Genomic DNA, 25,521 nt, shown 5'->3' with positions numbered 1-25,521 from the left:
TAGCAAAATAAAACTCCAACACACAGGTTCATAATAAAATAATAAAATATGTGCTCCTTTTGCTATTCCCATTCATATGCCATGTTGTCCTCAAGGAAAAGAGCTTGAAGTACAGGTAAACACACTCTATACCAGTGGCGGTCAGTGCCGTTTAAGATGAGGGAGGACCATTTATTTTTTCTCATGAGCATGGCCTTATTTCTATTACAGCATATTGGATGACTGTCATTCATGTTCCATTCACCCAGTGCAATGTAACATCGATTGGTTTAGGCTACTACATGATACTCATGAGGTTGCTACAACCTAGCCTATGAATGAAAGATTACAACGTAGGTGCACACAGGTTGAGAGAAAATGTTGAGATGACAGACAGTGACACATGGACAGACAATACCGCCTTGCACACTCTTGCCTGCATTTAGCTGATCTAGGGTATAATCATTAGTCCAACAGTTGCAAACGAGAGTTTCTATTGGTCAAATTCAGTTATGTTTATCCCCCTTTCGTTCCGTTTGCTTCCTTTTAAGAAATGGTTTTCAACAGAATCGGCGGAATGAATACAGCCCATGTCAAGCGTCAACACAGTTCACTTTCATAGCAGCCACGTTGTATTCCTTCTCGCATCTATGAGCTCTCCTCCACTCACCTTTTCCCTTCATTTGTGGACTTCAATGCACAACACATCAGCTGTATGTGACCAAGCGAAGAAAAAGAAAAAAATCCAAGCCAACCCATATCATAACTGCTACACACAGCCTACATCGTTGTCACCATAATAGCTAAAGAAACGTCATAGTCAACATAGCTAATAGAACTAACACGTTAGTAAACCCGCTACAATCATGCAGTAAGTTTACAGTGTATAGTCAGTTAGCAGTTACACCGGCGGGCCCCGGTGGCAATAAATTAGTAAAACCAAAAGCTTACCTTGACTTTGAAGAGTTCCAGTGTTGTGTTGGATAGTCATAGCCAGCTAGCTAACATAGCATCCCTCTGTTTGAGCAGGGTGTTTGAGTAGGCTAAACTAGCTAGCTGCATTTGCTAGCTAAGTAAGTGAAACTGAAAGTGAAAAATAATCACAAAATCTCTTGTGTCTCCTTCATCTCCACATTTTATGCACTGCAGTGCTAGCTAGCTGTAGCTTATGCTTTCAGTACTAGATACATTCTCTGATCCTTTGCTTGGGTGGACAACATGTCAGTTCATGCTGCAAGAGCTCTGTTAGGTTGGAGGACGTCCTCCGGAAGTTGTTATAATTATTGTGTAAGTCTATGGAAGGGGGTGAGAATCATGAGCCTCCTAGGTTTTGTATTGAAGTCAATCTACCCAGAGGAGGACGGAAGCTAGCTGTCCTCCGGCTACACCATGGTGCTACCCTACAGAGTGCTGTTGAGGCTACTGTATACCTTCATTGCAAAACAGTGTATTTTAATAAATTATTTGGTGAAATGAATATCTTTAGTATAGTTTTATCTAAAAATGATAACATTTTTAATGTTTTACAATTTTTATTTTTATGAAACTCACTGAGGAGGATGATCCTCCCCTTCCTCCTCTGAGGAGCCTCCACTGCTCCATATCTATTTGTCACAGTTTTTCTTATACAGTACAAATACAGTATGTACAAAACTAGCACAACCCTACCCTGCCCCGCACTGCAGTTTAGGTAAAAAAGTATGAGCTGTCAAAGATAATTTGTCTTCCAGCAGTGCACAGAATTGTAAAGTCATGTGGCATAGGGCTAAGAATGAGCAGAGGGAGTAGGACGGTTGAAGAGGTGAAGATGGTTTCTCTGATGTGGGCCAAAAATGATTTCACCTCCACTATGTTGCTCAGTCTTTCGCCATTCCATTTTACATTTAACCTCTATCAACAGTGTGTGCAAGTGTTTGAGTGGGTGGGGGGCACATCTTATGTGTCAACTCCTCTTAGGACCACGATACCAATGTCAACCACAGTATCTAGCCAGAAAGGTGAATACTTGATGTAGCGTCCCAGCCCCCTTATGTGCAGTTAAATACCCCCGTCATACTTTTGGAGGGAACCCGCAGTTGGGCCATGACCACGGCCATGGAGTCAGCCTGGACCCTGAGCACGTAGCTGGTAACAGTCTCATAATCCAGAGGCTTAGCCGTGGAGATCACACCTGTCCGGTTATTCACTTGGAACTCACCTGCAACCAACAAGAAAACAAACAGCACAACATGAGGAGGACATTGGAAGCACTCTCTGACAGGATCAAAATTGGATTACATTTAGATTTCCGCCTAAATAGATATAGCCAAACGTCATAATGTTTCATGAGATGGCCATAAACAATAACTGGTAATGTTGCATAGTTTTAGAAAGGTACGGAACTCACCTTTCTGGTTAAAATAGTTATAAATTGCTGAGGTGTACTCACTTTTGAGGACACAAGCTCAAGTGCAGTGGCTTCAGAAAGTATTCACACCCCTTGACTTTTTCCACATTTAGTTGTTTTACAGCATGAATTGAAAATGTATTAAATTAAGATGTTTTGTTACTGGCATACACATAATATCACATAAAGTAGAATTATGTTTTTAAAAATGTTTTCAAATTAATTAAAAATGAAAAGCTGATATGTCTTGAGTCATTTAGTATTCAACACTTTTGTTATGGCAAGCCTACATATACTGAGCAAAAATATAAACGCAACAATTAAAGTGTTGGTCCCATGTTTCATGAGCTGAAATAAAATATCCCAGAAATGTTCCATAAGCACAAAATCTTATTTCTCTCAAATTTTGGGCACAAATTTGTTTACAGCCATGTTAGTGAGCATGTCTCCTTTGCCAAGATAATCCACCCACCTGACAGGTGTGGCATATCAAGAAGCTGATTGAACAGCATAATCATTAAACAGGTGCAACTTGTGCTGGGGACAATAAAAGGCCACTCTAAAATGTGTAGTTTTGCCACACAACACAATGCCACAGATGTCTCAAGTTTTGAGGGAGCATGCAATTGGCATGCTGACTGAAGGAATGTCCACCAGAGCTGTTGCCAGATAATTTAATGTTCCTTTCTCTACCATAGGCCTCCAACGTTGTTTTAGAGAATTTGGCAGTATGTCCAACCGGCCTCACAACCGCAGACCACGTGTAACCACGCCAGCCCAGGACCTGGTCAATGACCTGAAGAGAGCTGGGATCACAGTCTCAAAGAAAACCATTAGTAACACACTACACCGTCATGTATTAAAATCTTGCAGCGCATGCAAGGTCCCCCTGCTCAAGCCAGTGCATGTCCAGGCCCATCTGCAGTTTGCCAATGACCATCTGGATGATCCAGAGGAGGAATGGGAGAAGGTCATGTGGTCTGATGAGACAATAATATAGCTTTTTGGTCTAAACTCCACTCGCCGTGTTTGGAGGAAGAAGAAGGATGAGTACAACCCCAAGAACACCATCCCAACCGTGAAGCATGGAGGTGGAAACATAATTCTTTGGGGATGCTTTTCTGCAAAGGGGACAGGACGACTGCACCGTATTGAGGGGAGGATGGATGGGGCCATGTATCGCGAGATCTTGGCCAACAACCTCCTTCCCTCAGTAAGAGCATTGAAGATGTGTCGAGGCTGGGTCTTCCAGCATGACAACGAACCGAAACACAGAGCCAGGGCAACTAAGGAGTGGCTCCGTAAGAAGTATCTCAAGGTCCTGGAGTGGCCTAGCCAGTCTCCAGACCTAAACCCAATAGAACATCTTTGGAGGGAGCTGAAAGTCCGTATTGCCCAGCGACAGCCCCGGAACCTGAAGGATCTGGAGAAGGTCTGTATGGAGGAGTGGGCAAAAATCCCTGCTACAGTGTGTGCAAACCTGGTCAAGACCTACAGGAAACGTATGATCTCTGTAATTGCAAACAAAGGTTTCTGTACCAAATATTAAGTTCTGCTTTTCTGATGTATCAAATACTTATGTCATGCAATAAAATGCAAATTATTTACTTAAAAATCATACAATGTGATTTTCTGGATTTTTGTTTTAGATTACGTCTCTCACAGTTGAAGTGTACCTATGATAAAAATTATAGACCTCTACTTGCTTTGTAAGTAGGAAAACCTGCAAAATCGGCAGTGTATCAAATTCTTGTTCTCCCCACTGTATATATATATATATATATAACAGTGGGGGAAAAAAGTATTTAGTCAGCCACCAATTGTGCAAGTTCTCCCACTTAAAAAGATGAGTGAGTCCTGTAATTTTCATCATAGGTACACGTCAACTATGACAGACAAAATGAGGGAAAAAAATCCAGAAAATAACATTGTAGGATTTTTAATGAATTTATTTGCAAATGATGGTGGAAAATAAGTATTTGGTCAATAACAAAAGTTTCTCAATACTTTGTTATATACCCTTTGTTGGCAATGACACAGGTCAAACGTTTTCTGTAAGTCTTTACAAGGTTTTCACACACTTTTGCTGGTATTTTGGCCCATTCCTCCATGCAGATCTCCTCTAGAGCAGTGATGTTTTGGGGCTGTCGCTGGGCAACACGGACTTTCAATTCCCTCCAAAGATTTTCTATGGGGTTGAGATCTGGAGACTGGCTAGGCCACTCCAGGACCTTGAAATGCTTCTTACGAAGCCACACCTTCGTTGCCCGGGCGGTGTGTTTGGGATCATTGTCATGCTGAAAGACCCAGCCACGTTTCATCTTCAATGCCCTTGCTGATGGAAGGAGGTTTTCACTCAAAATGTCACGATACATGGCCCCATTCATTCTTTCCTTTACACGGATCAGTCGTCCTGGTCCCTTTGCAGAAAAAACAGCCCCAAAGCATGATGTTTCCACCCCCCATGCTTCACAGTAGGTATGGTGTTCTTTGGATGCAACTCAGCATTCTTTGTCCTCCAAACACGACGAGTTGAGCTTTTACCAAAAAGTTCTATTTTGGTTTCATCTGACCATATGACATTCTCCCAATCCTCTTCTGGATCATCCAAATGCACTCTAGCAAACTTCAGACAGGCCTGGACATGTACTGGCTTAAGCAGGGGGACACGTCTGGCACTGCAGGATTTGAGCCCCTGGCGGCGAAGTGTGTTGCTGATGGTAGGCTTTGTTACTTTGGTCCCAGCTCTCTGCAGGTCATTCACTAGGTCCCCCCATGTGGTTCTGGGATTTTTGCTCACCGTTCTTGTTATCATTTTGACCCCACGGGGTGAGATCTTGCGTGGAGCCCCAGATCGAGGGAGATTATCAGTGGTCTTGTATGTCTTCCATTTCCTAATAATTGCTCCCACAGTTGATTTCTTCAAACCAAGCTGCTTACCTATTGCAGATTCAGTCTTCCCAGCCTGGTGCAGGACTACAATTTTGTTTCTGGTGTCCTTTGACAGCTCTTTGGTCTTGGCCATAGTGGAGTTTGGAGTGTGACTGTTTGAGGTTGTGGACAGGTGTCTTTTATACTGATAACAAGTTCAAACAGGTGCCATTAATACAGGTAACAAGTGGAGGACTGAGGAGCCTCTTAAAGAAGTTGTTACAGGTCTGTGAGAGCCAGAAATCTTGCTTGTTTGTAGGTGACCAAATACTTATTTTCCACCATAATTTGCAAATAAATTCATAAAAAATCCTACAATGTGATTTGCTGGATTTTTTTTCCTCAATTACAGGCCTCTCTCATATTTTTAAGTGGGAGAACTTGCACAATTGGTGGCTGACTAAATAATTTTGTTCCCCACTGTATATATATATATATACAGTGAGGAGAACAAGTATTTGATACACTGCTGATTTTGCAGGTTTTCCTACTTACAAAGCATGTAGAGGTCTGTAATTTTTATCATAGGTACACTTCAACTGTGAGAGATGGAATCTAAAACAAAAATCCAGAAAATCACATTGTATGATTTTTAAGTAATTAATTTGCATTTTATTGCATGACATAAGTATTTGATCACCTACCAACCAGTAAGAATTCCGGCTCTCACAGACCTGTTAGTTTTTCTTTAAGAAGCCCTCCTGTTCTCCACTCATTACCTGTATTAACTGCACCTGTTTGAACTCGTTACCTGTATAAAAGACACCTGTCCACACACTCAATCAAACAGACTCCAACCTCTCCACAATGGCCAATACCAGAGAGCTGTGTAAGGACATCAGGGATAAAATTGTAGACCTGCACAAGGCTGGGATGGGCTACAGGACAATAGGCAAGCAGCTTGGTGAGAAGGCAACAACTGTTGGCGCAATTATTAGAAAATTGAAGAAGTTCAAGACGGTCAATCACCCTCGGTCTGGGGCTCCATGCAAGTTCTCACCTTGTGGGGCATCAATGGTCATGAGGAAGGTGAGGGATCAGCCCAGAACTACATGGCAGGACCTGGTCAATGACCTGAAGAGAGCTGGGACCACAGTCTCAAAGAAAACCATTAGTAACACAACACGCCGTCATGGATTAAAATCCTGCAGCGCACGCAAGGTCCCCCTGCTCAAGCCAGCACATGTCCAGGCCCGTCTGAAGTTTGCCAATGACCATCTGGATGATCCAGAGGAGGAATGGGAGAAGGTAATGTGGTCTGATGAGACAAAAATAGAGCTTTTTGGTCTAAACTCCACTCGCCGTGTTTGGAGGAAGAAGAAGGATGAGTACAACCCCAAGAACACCATCCCAACCGTGAAGCATGGAGGTGGAAACATCATTCTTTGGGGATGCTTTTCTGCAAAGGGGACAGGACGACTGCACCGTATTGAGGGGAGGATGGATGGGGCCATGTATCGCGAGATCTTGGCCAACAACCTCCTTCCCTCAGTAAAAGCATTGAAGATGGGTCGTGGCTGGGTCTTCCAGCATGACAACGACCCGAAACACACAGCCAGGGCAACTAAGGAGTGGCTCCGTAAGAAGCATCTCAAGGTCATAGAGTGGCCTAGCCAGTCTCCAGACCTGAACCCAATAGAAAATCTTTGGAGGGAGCTGAAAGTCCGTATTGCCCAGCGACAGCCCCGAAACCTGAAGGATCTGGAGAAGGTCTGTATGGAGGAGTGGGCCAAAAATCCATGCTGCAGTGTGTGCAAACCTGGTCAAGACCTACAGGAAACGTATGATATCTGTAATTGCAAACAAAGGTTTCTGTACCAAATATTAAGTTCTGCTTTTCTGATGTATCAAATACTTATGTCATGCAATAAAATGCAAATTAATTACTTAAAAATCATACAATATGATTTTCTGGATTTTTGTTTTAGATTCCGTCTCTCGCAGTTGAAGTGTACCTATGTTAAAAATTACAGACCTCTACATGCTTTGTAAATAGGAAAACCTGCAAAATCGGCAGTGTATCAAATACTTGTTCTCCCCACTGTATATACAGTGGGGAAAAAAAGTATTTAGTCAGCCACCAATTGTGCAAGTTCTCCCACTTAAAAAGATGAGAGAGGCCTGTAATTTTCAACATAGGTACACGTCAACTATGACAGACAAATTGAGAAACAAAATTCCAGAAAATCACATTGTAGGATTTTTAATGAATTTATTTGCAAATTATGGTGGAAAATAAGTATTTGGTCACCTACAAACAAGCAAGATTTCTGGCTCTCACAGACCTGTAACTTCTTCTTTAAGACACTCCTCTGTCCTCCACTCGTTACCTGTATTAATGGCACCTGTTTGAACTTGTTATCAGTATAAAAGACACCTGTCCACAACCTCAAACAGTCACACTCCAAACTCCACTATGGCCAAGACCAAAGAGCTGTCAAAGGACACCAGAAACAAAATTGTAGACCTGCACCAGGCTGGGAAGACTGAATCTGCAATAGGTAAGCAGCTTGGTTTGAAGAAATCAACTGTGGGAGCAATTATTAGGAAATGGAAGACATACAAGACCACTGATAATCTCCCTTGATCTGGGGCTCCACGCAAGATCTCACCCCATGTGGTCAAAATGATCACAAGAACGGTGAGCAAAAATCCCAGAACCACACAGGGGGACCTAGTGAATGACCTGCAGAGAGCTGGGACCAAAGTAACAAAGCCTACCATCAGTAACACACTATGCCGCCAGGGACTCAAATCCTGCAGTGCAAGACGTGTCCCCCTGCTTAAGCCAGTACATGTCCAGGCCCGTCTGAAGTTTGCTAGAGTGCATTTGGATGAACCAGAAGAGGATTGGGAGAATGTCATATGGTCAGATGAAACCAAAATATAACTTTTTGGTAAAAACTCAACTCGTCGTGTTTGGAGGACAAAGAATGCTGAGTTGCATCCAAAGAACACCATACCTACTGTGAAGCATGGGGGTGGAAACATCATGCTTTGGGGCTGTTTTTCTGCAAAGGGACCAGGACGACTGATCCGTGTAAAGGAAAGAATGAATGGGGCCATGTATCGTGAGATTTTGAGTGAAAACCTCCTTCCATCTGCAAGGGCATTGAAGATGAAACGTGGCTGGGTCTTTCAGCATGACAATGATCCCAAACACACCGCCCGGGCAACGAAGGAGTGGCTTCGTAAGAAGCATTTCAAGGTCCTGGAGTGGCCTAGCCAGTCTCCAGATCTCAACCCCATAGAAAATCTTTGGAGGGAGTTGAAAGTCCGTGTTGCCCAGCGACAGCCCCAAAACATCACTGCTCTAGAGGAGATCTGCATGGAGGAATGGGCCAAAATACCAGCAACAGTGTGTGAAAACCTTGTGAAGACTTACAGAAAACGTTTGACCTGTGTCATTGCCAACAAAGGGTATATAACAAAGTATTGAGAAACTTTTGTTATTGACCAAATACTTATTTTCCACCATAATTTGCAAATAAATTCATTAAAAATCCTACAATGTGATTTTCTGCATTTTTTTTTCTCATTTTGTCTGTCATAGTTGATGTGTACCTATGATGAAAATTACAGGCCTCTCTCATCTTTTTAAGTGGGAGAACTTGCACAATTGGTGGCTGACTAAATACTTTTTTTCCCCACTGTATATATATATTATTTTTTTCTATTATTATTTTTTTTTTTGTCATTTAGCAGACACTCTTATCCAGAGTGACTTACAGTTAGTGAGTGCATACATTATTATTATTTTTATTTCATACTGGCCCCCCGTGGGAATCGAACCCACAGCCCTGGCGTTGCAAACACCATGCTCTTCCAACTGAGCTACATCCATGCCGGACATTCCATCCCCTACCCTGGACGATGCTGGGCCAATTGTGCGCCGCCACATGGGTCTCCCAGTCGCGGCCGGCTACGACAGAGCCTGGATTAGAACCAGGATCTCTATTTTTTTTTTTTTTTTTACCTTTATTTAACCAGGTAAGCCAGTTGAGAACAGGTTCTCATTTACAACTGCGACCTGGCCAAGATAAAGCAAAGCAGTGCAATAAAAACAACACAGAGTTACATATGGGGTAAAAAACATAAAGTCAAAAATACAACAGAAAATATATATACATTGTGTGCAAATGTAGCAAGTTATGGAGGTAAGGCAATAAATAGGCTATAGTGCAAAATAGTTACAATAGTATTAACACTGGAATGCTAGATGTGCAAGAGATTATGTGCAAATAGAGATACTGGGGTGCAAAAGAGCAAAATAAATAACAATATAGGGATGAGGTAGTTGGGTGGGCTAATTTCAGATGGGCTGTGTACAGGTGCAGTGATCGGTAAGGTGCTCTGACAACTTATGTTTAAAGTTATTGAGGGAGATAAGAGTCTCTAGCTTCAGAGATTTTTGCAATTCGTTCCAGTCATTGGCAGCAGAGAACTGGAAGGAATGGCGGCCAAAGGAGGTGTTGGCTTTGGGAATGACCAGTGAGATATACCTGCTGGAGCGCAGACTACGGGTGGGTGCTGCTATGGTGACCAATGAGCTAAGATAAGGCAGGGATTTGCCTAGCAGTGATGTATAGATGGCCTGGAGCCAGTGGGTTTGACGACGAACATGTAGTGAGGACCAGCCAACAAGAGCGTACAGGTCACAGTGGTGGGTAGTGTATGGGGCTTTGGAGACAAAACGGATGGCACTGTGATAGACTACATCCAATTTGCTAAGTAGAGTGTTGGAGGCTATTTTGTAAATGACATCGCCGAAGTCAAGGATCGGTAGGATAGTCAGTTTTACGAGGGCATGTTTGGCAGCATGAGTGAAGGAGGCTTTGTTGCGAAATAGGAAGCCGATTCTAGATTTAACATTGGATTGGAGATTCTTTATGTGAGTCTGGAAGGAGAGTTTACAGTCTAACCAGACACCTAGGTATTTGTAGTTGTCCACATACTCTAGGTCAGACCCGTCGAGAGTGGTGATTCTAGTCGGGTGGGCGGGTGCCAGCAGCGTTCGATTGAAAAGCATGCATTTAGTTTTACTAGTGTTTAAGAGCAGTTGGAGGCTACTGAAGGAGTGTTGTATGGCATTGAAGCTCGTTTGGAGGTTTGTTAACACAGTGTCCAATGAAGGGCCAGATGTATACAAAATGGTGTCGTCTGCGTAGAGGTGGATCTGAGAGTCACCAGCAGCAAGAGCGACATCATTGATATACACGGAGAAAAGTGTCGGCCCAAGAATTGAACCCTGTGGCACCCCCATAGAGACTGCCATAGGTCCAGACAACAGGCCCTCCGATTTGACACACTGAACTCTATCCGAGAAGTAGTTGGTGAACCAGGCGAGGCAGTCATTTGAGAAACCAAGGCTATTTAGTCTGCCAATAAGAATGCGGTGGTTGACAGAGTCGAAAGCCTTGGCCAGGTCGATGAAGACGGCTGCACAGTACTGTCTATTATCAATCGCGGTTATAATATCGTTTAGGACCTTGAGCGTGGCTGAAGTGCACCCATGACCAGCTCGGAAACCGGATTGCATAAGCGGAGAAGGTACGGTGGTATTCGAAATGGTCGGTGATCTGTTTGTTAACTTGGCTTTCAAATACTTTCGAAAGGCAGGGCAGGATGGATATAGGTCTGTAGCAGTTTGGATCTAGAGTGTCACCCCCTTTGAAGAGGGGGATGACCGCGGCAGCTTTCCAATCTCTGGGGATCTCAGACGTTATGAAAGAGAGATTGAACAGACTAGTAATAGGGGTTGCGACAATTTCGGCGGCTAGTTTTAGAAAGATAGGGTCCAGATTGTCTAGCCCGGCTGATTTGTAGGGGTCCAGATTTTGCAGCACTTTCAAAACATTGTCACGATCGTCGTTAAGAGAGGAGGACCAAGGCGCAGCGTGATGAACGAACATGTTTATTTATCATTAGCGATAAACACGGACAGTAAACAAAAACAACAAACGACTCGTAACGTCCTAGGTAACATAGACCAACACGGAACAAGAACCCACAAACACAAAGGGAAAAACAGACCGTTTAAATATGGCTCCCAATCAGAGACAACCAGCCACAGCTGACACTCGTTGCCTCTGATTGGGAGTCACTCAGGCCAACATAGAAATAAACAAACTAGAATTCCCAACATAGAAACAGAACACATAGAAAGAACACACCCTGGCTCAACATATAGAGTCCCAGAGCCAGGGTGTTACAGTACCCCCCCCCCTAAAGGCGCAGACTGCGACGCGCCTCAACTAGAGCAAAACAGGGGAGGGCTGGGTGGGCATTCCTCCTCGGCGGCGGTTCTGGCTCCGGCCTTGCCCACCACCCTCCAATAAACCCCCCATAGCGCCCCTGGTCCGGTCTGGCCCCGCTGGCTGGAGCTGAACTGGACGTAGCAGGAGCGGTTAGCTTCAGCTCCATAGTGGAGCAGTTGACCGGTACCCTACCAGGCACCGGTGACCCAGGCACGGGTTGTGCTGAACTGACGACGCGCATCCCTGGCTTGGTGCGTGGAGCCGGAACGGGCCGGACCGGGCTGACGACTCGCACCCCTGGCTTGGTGCGTGGAGTAGGAACAGGCCGGACCGGGCTGACGATGCGCACCCCTGGCTTGGTGCGTGGAGCAGCAACGGGCCGGACCGGGCTGACGATGCGCACCCCTGGCTTGGTGCGTGGAGCAGCAACGGGCGGACCGGGCTGGCGATACGCACCCCTGGCTTGGTGCGTGGAGCAGGAAACGGACCGGACCGGGCTGACGATGCGCACCCCTGGCTTGGTGCGTGGAGCGGAACGGGCCTCACCGGACTGACGACTCGCACCCCTGGCTTGGTGTGTGGAGCAGCAACGGGCCGGACCGGGCTGACGATGCGCACCCCTGGCTTGGTGCGTGGAGCCGGAACGGGCCTCACCGGACTGACGACTCGCACCCCTGGCTTGGTGCGTGGAGCAGCAACGGGCTTTACCAGGCTGACGACTCGCACCCCTGGCTTGGTGCGAGTAGCAGGAACGGGCTGGACCAGGCTGACGACTCGCACCCATGGCTTGGTGCGAGTAGCAGGAACGGGCTGGACCAGGCTGACGACTCGCACCCCTGGCTTGGTGCGAGTGGCAGGAACAGGCTGGACCAGGCTGACGACTCGCACCCCTGGCTTGGTGCGAGTGGCAGGAACAGGCCGGGCCGGGCTGGCGACGCGCACCTTAGGCTTGGTGCGAGTGGCAGGAACAGGCCGGGCCGGGCTGGCGACGCGCACCGTAGGCTTGGTGCGAGTGGCAGGAACAGGCCGTGCCGGGCTGGCGACGCACATCGTAGGTTTGGTGCAAGGAGCAGGAACAGGCCGGGCCGGGCTGGCGACGCGCACCGTAGGCTTGGTGCGAGTGGCAGGAACAGGCCGGGCCGGGCTGGCGACGCACACCGTAGGCTTGGTGCGAGGGGCAGGAACAGGCCGGACCGGGCTGGCGACGCACACCGTAGGCTTGGTGCGAGAGGCAGGAACAGGCCGGACCGGGCTGGTGACGCGCACCGTCCATTTGGTGCGAGGGGCCGTAACAGGCCGGACCGTACTGGGGACACACACCACTGGCTCTACCCCGGGATCTGGAACGGGCCGGACCGGACTGGTAACACACCCCAGTACCTCTCGTCGTGCCTCTAAACCTTCTTTCCCTACTTTGACCAGTGGCCCCCGTAACCTGGTGGCCTTCTGAATACGCCCCTTTTCTGCCTCCGTCAGCCCCGTCGTCCATGCCCTGTGCCCCCCCCTAAAAATTTTTGGGGGTTGCCTCTCGACCGTCCGACGACGACCCTGATCACGCCGTTGCTCCTCTCTCCGTCGCCTCTCTACAGTCTCACTCCATGGCCGGCGATCCATCCCGGCCAGGATTTCCTCCCAGGTCCAGGACCCCTGCCCGTCCAAAATCTGCTCCCACGTCCAGGCTGCCTGCTCCTGGACACGCTGCTTGGTCCTGGTATGGTGGGTTTTTCTGTCACGATCGTCGTTAAGAGAGGAGGACCAAGGCGCAGCGTGATGAACGAACATGTTTATTTATCATTAGCGATAAACACGGACAGTAAACAAAAACAACAAACGACTCGTAACGTCCTAGGTAACATAGACCAACACGGAACAAGAACCCACAAACACAAAGGGAAAAACAGACAGTTTAAATATGGCTCCCAATCAGAGACAACCAGCCACAGCTGACACTCGTTGCCTCTGATTGGGAGTCACTCAGGCCAACATAGAAATAAACAAACTAGAATTCCCAACATAGAAACAGAACACATAGAAAGAACACACCCTGGCTCAACATATAGAGTCCCAGAGCCAGGGTGTTACAAACATCAGCTGTCTGAATTTGTGTGAAGGAGAAGCGGGGGGGGCATGGGCAAGTTGCAGCGGATGGTGCAGAGTTGGTGGCCGGGGTAGTGGTAGCCAGATGGAAAGCATGGCCAGCTGTAGCAAAATGCTTGTTGAAATTCTCGATTATTGTAGATTTATCGGTGGTGATAGTGTTTCCTAGCCTCAGTGCAGTGGGCAGCTGGGAGGAAGTGCTCTTATTCTCCATGGACTTTACAGTGTCCCAAAACTTTTTGGAGTTAGTGCTACAGGATGCAAATTTCTGTTTGAAAAAGTTAGCCTTTGCTTTCCTGACTGCTTGTGTATATTGGTTCCTAACTTCCCTGAAAAGTTGCATATCACGGGGGCTATTTGATGCTAATGCAGTACGCCACAGGATGTTTTTGTGCTGGTCAAGGGCAGTCAAGTCTGAGGAGAACCAGGGGCTATATCGGTTCTTAGTTCTGTATTTTTTGAATGGGGCATGTTTATTTAAGATTGAGAGGAAATTACTTTTAAGGAACAACCAGGCATCCTCTACTGACGGAATGAGATCTATATCCATCCAGGATACCTGGGCCAGGTCAATTAGGAAGGCCTGCTCGCTAAAGTGTTTTAGGGAGTGTTTGACAGTGATGAGGGGTGGTCGTTTGACCGCGGACCCGTTACGGACGCAGGCAATAAGGCAGTGATCGCTGAGATCCTGGTTGAAGACAGCTGAGGTGTATTTAGAGGGTATGTTAGTCAGGATGATATCTATGAGGGTACCCATGTTTACGGATTTAGGGTTGTACCTGGTAGGTTCGTTGATAATTTGTGTGAGATTGAGGGCATCTAGTTTAGATTGTAGGATGGCCGGGGTGTTAAGCATATCCCAATTTAGGTCACCAAGCAGTACGAACTCTGAGGATAGATGGGGGGCAATCAATTCACATATGGTGTCCAGGGCACAGCTGGGGGCTGAGGGGGGTCTGTAGCAAGCGGCAACAGTGAGAGACTTATTTCTGGAAAGGTGGATTTTTAGAAGTAGAAGCTCAAACTGTTTGGGCACAGACCTGGATAGTATGATAGAGCTCTGCAGGCTATCTCTACAGTAGATTGCAACACCACCCCCTTTGGCAGTTCTATCTAGACGGAAAATGTTACAGTTGGGGATGGAAATTTCAGAATTTTTGGTGGCCTTCCTGAGCCAGGATTCAGACACTGCTAGAACATCAGGGTTGGCGGAGTGTGCTAACGCAGTGAATAACTCAAACTTAGGAAGTAGACTTCTGATATTTATGTGCAAGAAACCAAGACTTTTGCGATTACAGAAGTCAGCAAATGATAGCGCCTGGGGAGTAGGAGTGATACTGAGGGCTGCAGGGCCTGGGTTAGCCTCTACATCACCAGAAAAACAGAGGAGGACTAGAATAAGGATACGGCTAAAGGCTTTAAGAACTGGTCTTCTAGTGCGTTAGGTACATAGAATAAAGGGGGCAGATTTCCGGGTGTTGTAGAAAAGATTCAGGGCATTATGTACAGACAAGGATATGGAAGGATATGAGTAAAGTGGAGGTAAACCTAAGTGTTGGGTAACAATGAAAGAGATAGCATCATTGGAGGCATCAATTGAGTCGGTCTCCGTGTGTATGGGGGGTGGGACAAAGGAGCTATCTAAGGCAGGTTTAGCTGGGCTGGGGGATCTACAGTGAAATAGTACAATTAGAAATAACCGAAACAACAATAAGCTAACCATGTTTGGGCTGAGGCTAAACATAAACAGGATGTAGTACCGTAAAAAGGAACAGTCCAGCAGACATCAGCTGTGTAGCTGAGTTATCAAAGGTCTGGTGAACAGCAATAGGATAGTTCGGAGGCTGCTAAAGCACTAGCGAGTAAGAGGCCACGGCTAGCGTGTGCTAGCGGGCCGGGGCTAGCAGATGGAATCTTCGTGGTCGACGTCGTAACCACATCAGACGATTTCGTCGGCAGACCAGTCGTGTAGGATCGGCGGGGCTCCGTGTCAACACTAGGTGGTCCCGTCCGGTTGACAGAGAGGTAGATAGCCGGGAGATGGGCCTAGCTCAGGATGATTAGCCAGACCACAGCGTCCATTTTGTTGCAGCTAGCTGGTAGCGATGAAACCGGAGTTGAAGGTCCAGTGATTCAGTGATTCCGGCAGAAAAACTGATATGTTCTGGGTCGATAACGCGCTGTGCAGACTGGCCGAATATCCAGTGATTAATGTCCAGTGATTAAATTAATCCCGCAGAAAAAAAAATCCAATGTTCTGGGTGAAATACCGCTAACTGTGGCTAATAGCAAGTAGCTAGTTAGCTGGCTAGCTAGTTTCAACTGGAGATTCTAGATAAAAGGTAAGTCAATAATAGAATCCGTTCCACATTGAGTGAGGCGGGTTGCAGGAAAGTATATTTTGTAGAAGGATGAAAAGTCTGATAGGGAAATATGTATGAAAAATACAAAAAAACAGGGTATTTACAGGCTATTTACAGACACACGACAAAAACAGAACTGCACTACTACGCCATCTTGGAACTAAGTGGCAGAGCTAGCACTGCAATGCAGTGCCTTAGACCACTGCGCCACTCGGGAGACTTTGTCCTGTTGAAAAAAAATTATAGTCCCACTAAGCCCAAACCAGATGGGATGGCGTATCGCTGCAGAATGCTGTGGTAGCCATGCTGGTTAAGTGTGCCTTGAATTCTAAATCAATCACAGACTGTGTCACCAGCAAAGCACCCCCACACCAAAACACCTCCTCCATGCTTTACGGTGGGAAATACACATGCGGAGATCATCCGTTCACCCACACCGCGTCTCACAAAGACACGGCGGTTTGAACCAAAAATCTCAAATTTGGACTCCAGACCAAAGGACAAATTTCCACCGGTTTATTGTCCATTGCTCGTGTTTCTTGGCCCAAGCAAGTCTCTTCTTATTATTGGTGTCCTTTAGTAGTGGTTTCTTTGCAGCAATTTGACCATGAAGGCCTGATTCACACAGTCTCCACTGAACAGTTGATGTTGAGATATGTCTGTTACTTTACTCTGTGAAGCATTTATTTTGGGCTGCAATTTCTGAGGCTGGTAAGTCTAATAAACTTATCCTCTGCAGCAGAGGTAACTCTGAGTCTTCCTTTCCTGTGGCGGTCCTCATGAGAGCCAGTTCCATCATAGTGCTTGATGGTTTTTGCGACTGCACTTGAAGAAACTTTCAAAGTTCGTGAAATGTTCCGTATTGACAGACCTTCTAGCCTTAAAGTAATGATGGACTGTCATTTCTCTTTGCTTATTTGAGCTGTTCTTGACATAATATTGACTTGGTCTTTTATCAAATAGGGCTATCTTCTGTATACCCCCCCTACCTTGTTCAAGTCAGCTCCACTGAGAGAGTGGTAACGGAGAGCAGACGGATGGGGTTTTCTGGCACTATAAGGCACAGGACTCTATGACGTTCACAGAACGCTTTGTACACAAACATTTTGTTGGAACCAGTCCACACCCACTCAAAGCCCCCCATATAGGGGACTTAACATCTGAGAGGTAAAAAGAAAATAAAATTATAACCTATTGTTTTTTTTATACTTTTGGCACCCAGCCGCTGATACTGTAAGTGCACACTCTGTTTAAGAGTTACATTTAATTCGTTCCAGATGCTCAGGTTTAAAGCACACATTTGGGACATTCCCAAGTCAATGCATTAATCAGGAGTAGACTGTACATCACACATTGATAAATACTATTGCACATTGACTTCATAGACATGGAAATAGACTGTGATAAAATAACATTTCCACTGTGGTCTCAGCCACCTGTTCTCCCTTCCCTGACAGTCACTCTCCATGGCTGCTACTTCAGGAGAGTAGAAATCACTAGCCTCATAATTGGCAGCCGCCCCTGCCTGCTCATCTCTGCTCTGTACCGCCCTCCTTTGACCTTTAGACAGGGGCTAACCTTTTGCACGTCTCCACTCTTGATTTCCCTGGATGCAATTGTGCTTTTCAGGCCTTCTCAGCACTCAGACATTGAAAGGCTAAGTAGGCAACCAATTTTTGTAGAATGGATTGTACATTATTCAATAGATTGCACATTATTGCAATAATTTAAAAGACAGAAATGTGACCTTTTCCTATTTTGGTGAGTGTTTCTTCTATCTATGGCACTGGAGGGTAATGTCTGCACTTACCGCCTTCGTTTCCTCCCACGATGGAGTAGAAGATGGTCTGGTTGATGGCGGCTGCCAGGATGCTGCCCACCGGTCTGCCTACTGGGGCCAGCTCACTGACAATAGCAAACCTGGAGACAGAGATGGAGAGGACATTACTAAACATCCCTGGAGACTTTACCACTGAGAAAATCAATTGTGAAAATATTTTTGTTTATCTGACAGACACTATGCTCCTTCCCACCACATTTAGCAGACACACTGTTGAATATGGCACACATAAAACTTTCACTAAACAAAACAATATTCACACTTTTAAACATTTCTACAATAGCAATTAACGCTTTACTTTAATTTGACAAGTTCCAGTGCACATTAAGTCTGTGTTTTCAAGTTGTCCAAATAAAAATGTTCACAACTTTTAGAAACATTTAAAATAAGGGCTGTGTTTCGTGTAGGCTTACCCTGGTGTGATGTTTTGATAACCATGTAAATCTCTATCAGACAAGGTGACTTTTATCAATATATTTGCCTGTATTTACCCCCCCAAAATGAAATGGTAATTAGCTGCTAATGTGGCTATAATACATAACTACAAATGCCATGATGCTCTGGATGAGACTGCCGAATCGAGGCAAAGGTAAGAATCTCTGCAATCATAGACCACCCTTGAAACCAAACAAGAGTGTCTATGGTGATACTGTAGGTGGGATGGGTTTGAGAGTGGCTGATGGTGGGATTAAAGAGTTTATGTGATTGCTGTATATAAAAGTACCATGTATGGAAAATGAGTATGGAAAATGTATGTATATGTAGGAGAAAATATATGTGTCCTCCGAAGACAGGGGGTGGTGGATGGGTAAAAAAATAAAATCTCTGGATTAACCTTTTCATGTGTGAGTTCCTAATATCGCTAACGGTCGCCCTAGCGTGAGGTTTTTTATGTGCGTGATGTCAGAATGCACTCACTGTTCCAAAATATGATTGTTATGCAACAGTTAACCTGCGCTGCCCTCAAACCGAGACAGTCTTGCACAAAGTTTCCCCCCCTGGCACATTTTCTGGCTGGCCCACGCATTGCCTTCATTGTTGTTTTCCTTACAAATAATAACTTTGGACATGTGTGCGTTCCTATCCAACTAAGTGCCTTATTTTATGTATGTCTTGTTGTTGTTTTCATTGTAGCATACCGTATGTATTACATTTACATTTACGTCATTTAGCAGACGCACTTATCCAGAGTGACTTACAAATTGGTACATTCACCTTATGATAGCCAGTGGGACAACCACTTTACATTTTTTATGTATTATTATTATTATTATTATTATTATTATTATTATTATTATTTTATATATTGTGTGGGGGTGGGTAGAAGGATTACTTTTATACTATCCCAGGTATTACTTAAAGAGGTAGGGTTTCAAGTGTCTCCAGAAGGTGGTCAGTGACTCCGCTGTCCTGGCGTCGTGAGGGAGCTTGTTCCACCATTGGGGTGCCAGAGCAGCGAACAGTTTTGACTGGACTGAGCGGGAACTGTGCTTTCGCAGAGGTAGGGGGACCAGCAGGCTAGAGGTGGAAGAACGCAATGTCATCGTTTGGGTGTAGGGACTGATCAGAGCCTGAAGGTAAGGAGGTGCTGTTCCCCTCACAGCTCCATAGGCAAGCACCATGGTCTTGTAGCAGATGCGAGCTTCAGCTGGAAGCCAGTGGAATGTGCGGAGGAGCGGGTGACGTGAGAGAACTTGGGAAGGTTGACCACCAGACGGGCTGCAGCTTTGATGTTAGCAGAGAACGACAGGGTGTTGTCCAGGGTCACGCCAAGGTTTTTTGCACTCTGGGAGGAGGACACAATGGAGTTGTCAACCATGATGGCGAGATCATTGAGCGGGCAGTCCTTCCCTGGGATGAAGAGCAGCTCCGTCTTGCTGAGGTTCAGCTTGAGTTGGTGATCCGACATCCACACTGATATGTCTGCCAGACATGCAGAGATGTGATTCGCCACCTGGTTATCAGAAGGGGGAAAGGAGAAGATTAATTGTGTGTCGTCTGCGTAGCAATGATAGGAGAGACCATGTGAGGATATGACAGAGCCAAGTGACTTGGTGTATAGAGAGAATAGGAGAGGGCCTAAAACTGAGCCCTGGGGGACACCAGTGGTGAGAGAACGTGGTGCGGAGACATATTTTCGCCACACCACCTGGTAGGAGCGACCTGTCAGGTAGGACGCAATCCAAGAGTGAGCAGCGCCGGAGATGCCCAACTCGGAGAGGGTGGAGAGGAGGATCTGATGGTTCACAGTATCAAAGGCAGCAGATATGTCTAGAAGGATGAGAGCAGAGGAGAGAGAGTTCGCTTTAGCAGTGCGGAGAGCCTCCGTGACACAGAGAAGAGCAGTCTCAGTTGAATGACCAGTCTTGAAACCTGACTGGTTTGGATCAAGAAGGTCATTCTGTGAGAGATAGCAGGAGAGTTGGCTATAGACGGCACGCTCAAGAGTTTTGGAGAGAAAAGAAAGAAGGGATACTGGTCTGTAGTTGTTGACATCGGAGGGATCGAGTGTAGGTTTTTTGAGGAGGGGTGCAACTCTCGCTTTCTTGAAGATGGAAGGGACATAGCCAGCGGACAAGGATGAGTTGATGAGCGAGGTGAGGTAAGGGAGAAGGTCTCCGGAAATGGTCTGGAGAAGAGAGGAGGGGATAGGGTCAAGCGGGCAGGTTGTTGGGTGGCCTGCCGTCACAAGTCGCAAGATTTCATCTGGAGAGAGAGGGGAGAAAGAAGTCAAAGCATAGGGTAGGGCAGTGTGAGCAGGACCAGCGGTGTCATTTGACTTAATAAATGAGGATCGGATGTCGTCAACATCCTTTTCAAAATGGTTAACAAAGTCATCCACAGAGAGGGGGGAGGGAGGGGGAGGAGGAGGAGGATTCAGAAGGGAGGAGAAGGTGGCAAAGAGCTTCCTAGGGTTAGAGGCAGAGGCTTGAAATGTAGAGTGGTAGAAAGTGGCTTTAGCAGCAGAAACGGAGGAAGAGGATGTAGAGAGGAGGGAATGGAAAGATGACAGGTCCGCAGGGAGTCTAGTTTTCTTCCATTTCCGCTCAGCTGCCCGGAGCCCTGTTCTGTGAGCTCGCAATGAATCATCAAGCCACGGAGCAGGAGGGGAGGACCGAGCCGGCCGGGAGGATATGGGACATAGAGAGTCAAAAGATTCAGAGAGGGAGGAGAGGAGGATTGAGGAGGCAGAATCAGGAGATTGGAGGGAGAATGATTTAGCAGAAGGAAGAGATGATAGGATGGAAGAGGAGAGAGTAGCGGGAGAGAGAGAGCGAAGGTTGCGATGGCACATTACCATCTGAGTAGGGGCAACGTGAGTAGTGTTGGAGGAGAGCGAGAGAGAAAATTATAAGAAGTAGTGGTCGGAGACTTGGAGGGGAGTTGCAGTGAGATTAGTAGAAGAACAGCATCTAGTAAAGATGAGGTCAAGCGTATTGCCTGCCTTGTGAGTAGGGGGGGACGGTGTGAGGGTGAGGTCAAAAGAGGAAAGGAGTGGAAAGAAGGAGGCAAAGAGAAATGAGTCAAAGGCAGACGTAGGGAGGTTAAAGTCACCCAGAACTGGTAGGGGTGAGCCATCCTCAGGAAAGGAACTTATCAAGGCGTCAAGCTCATTGATGAACTCTCCAAGGGAACCTGGAGGGCAATAAATGACAAGGATGTTAAGCTTGAATGGGCTAGTGACTGTGACAGCATGGAATTCAAATGAGGAGATAGACAGATGGGTCAGGGGGAAAAGAGAGAATGTCCACTTGGGAGAGATGAGGATTCCTGTGCCACCGCCGCGCTGACCAGATGCTCTCGGGGTAAGAGAGAACACATGATCAGACGAGGAAAGAGCAGTGGGAGTAGCAGTGTTTTCTGTGGTAATCCATGTTTCCGTCAGCGCCAAGATGTCGAGGGACTGGAGGGTGGCATAGGCTGAGATGAACTCTGCCTTGTTGGCCGCAGAATGGCAGTTCCAGAGGCTACCGGAGACCTGGAACTCCACGTGGGTCGTGCGCGCAGGGACCACCAGATTAGAGTGGCAGCAGCCACGCCGTGTGAAGCGTTTGTATGGCCTGTGCGGAGAGGAGAGAACAGGGATAGACAGACACATAGTTGACAGGCTACAGAAAAGGCTACAATAATGCAAAGGAGATCGGAATGAAATTAACTAAGCATCTGGGAAAGCAAGAGAGCGGGGCCTCCCTCACGTTTCACTGAAACACTCAAATATAACTCTCCCAACTTCCACTTTAGATTAATAGACTTTAGTTAGTGTCTGGTCTGTTAGCGATGTTACCAAACAGACTAGTTCTGTCTCTTACCTCTAGTTAGTGTCTGGTCTATTATCAATGTTACCAAACAGACTAGTTCTGTCTCTTGCCTCAATGTATGTATGGAGCATAATGTATTTACAGTTTTATTCACATGTTTTCAAGTACTGGTGACAAATCATGCATTCCGATTCTTGCATAGATTGTAATGGACACATATGATCTTTGTAAAATACTTTTTTGAAGGTTGTACTGATTATGATGAGCTAATGCTAAACTATTTGCCAGCTATGTGTGGCGCCATGTTTGTTGACGTTATACAGTGCATTCTGGGTGTCACGTAAACGTCTGTCAGACCAAAGATGTTTTAACAAAATGAGGTGAATGGATAGTTCACTCATCTTTCGAGTAAACTTCCGGAAGTGAATGATGGTAGACGACACACCCCCTTCAACAAGCATACTGCAAACAGACCAAACTCATCTTGTCTCCTTGTCTTATCTTTGGTTGACGCGAAAAAAACTAATATGGCGGTGCCCACAAACTACCTATTGTCGGATTACTTTCGATTTTTAGAAAGTGTTTTACTCAATCTTGTATCTCATGGTCTAAGAGTCTTTTAGGTGCCTTTTGGAAAACTCCAAGCGGGCTGTCATGTGCCTTTTATTGAGGAGTGGCTTCCGTCTGGCCACTCTACCATAAAGGCCTGATTGGTGGAGTGCTGCAGAGATGGTCGTCCTTCTGGAAGGTACTCCCATCTCCACAGAGGAACTGGAGCCTTGTCAGAGTGACCATCGTGTTCTTGGTCACCTCCCTGACCAAGCCCCTTCTCCCCCGATTGCTTAGATTGTCCGGGCAGCCAGCTCTAGGAAGAGTCTTGGTGGTTCCAAACTTCTTCCATTTAAGAATGATGGAGGCCACTGTGTTCTTGGGGAATTTCAATGCTGCAGAAATGTTTTGGTACCCTTCCCCAGATCTGTGCCTCGACACAATCCTGTCTCAGAGCACTACAGACAATTCCTTCAACCTCATGAATTGGTTTTTGCTCTGACATACACTGTCAACTGTGGGACCTTATATAGACAGGTGTGGGCATTTCCAAATCATGTCCAATCAATTGAATTTACCACAGGTGGACTCCAATCAAGTTGTAGAAACATCTCAAGGATGATCAATGGAAACAGGATGCACCTGAGCTCAATTTTGAGTCTCATAGCAAAGGGTCTGAATGCAAAGGGTCTGAATACTTATGTAAAGAAGGTATTTCTGATTTTATTTTTTTATTTGCAAACATTTCTAAAAAACAGTTTTCACTTTGTCATTATGGGGTATTGTGTGTAGGAAAAAAAATATTGAATCTATTTTAGAATAAGGCTGTAATGTAACAACATTTGGAAAAAGTGAAGCGGTCTGAATTCTTTCCAAATGCACTATAATCTTAAAGTGAATATCGGGTGCTTTAGACGTGTCTGTGTATATCTGAATAAATAATGTCTTGAGAGACAGAATATCAAGGGTCATTTTGATACAGCATGTACAGAAATCTGTACAAATCTCCAGTGAGACAACATACTGTAACTTCGTGTGTGCTCTTACAAAGCATGGACACAACATGGTGAACATTAGGTCCTGACATTGAGCAACTTCCAGTATCACATCAGTAAGCAAGCATGGGTGAATAAATCACAGCTCCAATTCACAACTGGGCCCTTGCTGTCTAAGCCTTTCACATCCTTTTCCTATAATTAGAGACCCTCCACTTTACACTCACTTATGAATCAATCCTATTTATGAGAAGTGTGCTCTTTGTAGAAGGTTTAATAGTGATACCTGAGAGAGGCTTGGCAAAGGCCAACACAAATGTTATGGAAGCTAATGAGGTGATGCTGTGTGGTAATGGCTCCCGGAGTTGCTAGAGTAAAAAACAATGTAAGTGACCCTGGAAAACTAGCAAGGCAATGGTTGGGCTAGGTTAGCATGTCTGTAACTCTAGTTAAGGCTAACACTATACAACGCTACTGTGTAGGCCTACCACTGGCTCTGTTGCCCATTGATTAGACTACGTCGGCCAGTATCTAGACTGCCATTGGACTCTGTTTTGTTGGCGAATGTACAATCACTAGAGAACAAACTGGACGGGATCCCTTCAAGACTATCCTATCAACGGGACCTGAAGAACTAATATCCTATGTTTCTTGGAGTCGTGGCTCAACCAGGATATATAAAATATTCCATGCATCGTCAAGATTGGACGGCAGCCGATGCTGGCACTAAGACCACATTCAAGGAGCTGTATATGGCCATAAGCAAACAAGAAAATGTACATCCAGAGGCGGCGATTCTCGTGGCCGGTGATTTTAATGCAGGGAAACTGAAATTCATTTTACCTCATTTTTACCAGCATGTTACCTGTGTAACTAGAGGAAACACAACTCACCTAGATCACTTTTACAACACATACCTTTACACCACACACATAAATGCATACAAGGCTCTCCCTCACCCTCCCTTACGCAAATCTGACCATAGCTCTAGCCTCCTGATCCCTGCTTACAAGAACAAACTCAAACAAGTACCAGTGAAGCTCAATACGGAAGTGGTCGGATGAAGCGGATGCTAAGCTACAGGACTGTTTCGCTAGCACAGACTAGAATATATTCCGGGATTCATCCAATATCATTGAGGAGTTTACCCCATCAGTCACTGGCTTCATTAATAAGTGCATCAACGACGTTGTCCCCACAGTACATAACCCAACCAAAAGCAATGGATTATAGGCAACATCCACACTGGGATAAAGGCTAGAGCTGCCTCTTTCAAGGAGTGGGACACTAATCCGGACGCTTATAAGAAATCCCGCTATGACCTCCGACGACATCCAATGAGCCATCAAACATGCAAAGCATCAATACAGGACTAAGATCGAATCCTACTATGCTGGATCTGATGCTCGTCGGATGTGGCAGGGCATGCAATCTATCACAGATTAGAGACATAGTGGAGACAAACAAACATCGGCAGTAGTCAAGATGGCGTATTGAACACACAGAGGCGCGAATCACCTCAAGATAAAAACGTAATATTCAATATCATTAAGTTAGACTAAATATTAGCACTTCATATACTCGTGGGTAATAACATTAATTCTGGATAATAACACAAAACAAATCATAAGGCTAGAGAAATGTAGGAACAAATATTACAACAACAAGCAACACTCAAACATGACGGAGGATAAACGAGGAGGATCAATCTCCAAGAGAAAATGTGACTCCTCGACAGATACAGATGATTTATGCTTTTCAACACTGGGACTGGTAAGTGTGGAAAGCGATCTGTTGAAGTCGATAAATGACAAACAGGGCATACTATAATTAGTCAGTAAGGATGTAAAGGAGTTGAAGGCGAG

General features: G+C 45.7%; 1 protein-coding gene across 1 annotated transcript in view; it reads right to left on the bottom strand.

The window, feature by feature from the left end:
- LOC121570887 (protocadherin-15-like) overlaps positions 1-25,521 on the bottom strand; it is a 481,652-nt gene that overhangs the window by 50,663 nt on the left and 405,468 nt on the right. Inside the window, exons 26-27 of the mRNA XM_041882214.2 lie at positions 17,824-17,918; positions 2,036-2,176 (exon numbers count right to left, since the gene is read on the bottom strand). Of these exons, the coding sequence (XP_041738148.1) occupies positions 2,036-2,176; positions 17,824-17,918 (236 nt within the window). The remainder of the gene's footprint in view (positions 1-2,035; positions 2,177-17,823; positions 17,919-25,521) is intronic.

Source organism: Coregonus clupeaformis, chromosome 1 (assembly GCF_020615455.1).
Source record: "Coregonus clupeaformis isolate EN_2021a chromosome 1, ASM2061545v1, whole genome shotgun sequence".
Classification (NCBI taxonomy): Eukaryota; Metazoa; Chordata; class Actinopteri; order Salmoniformes; family Salmonidae; genus Coregonus; species Coregonus clupeaformis.
Note: the sequence above shows the minus strand (reverse complement) of the source record. Positions and strands in the feature narration are given on the sequence as shown.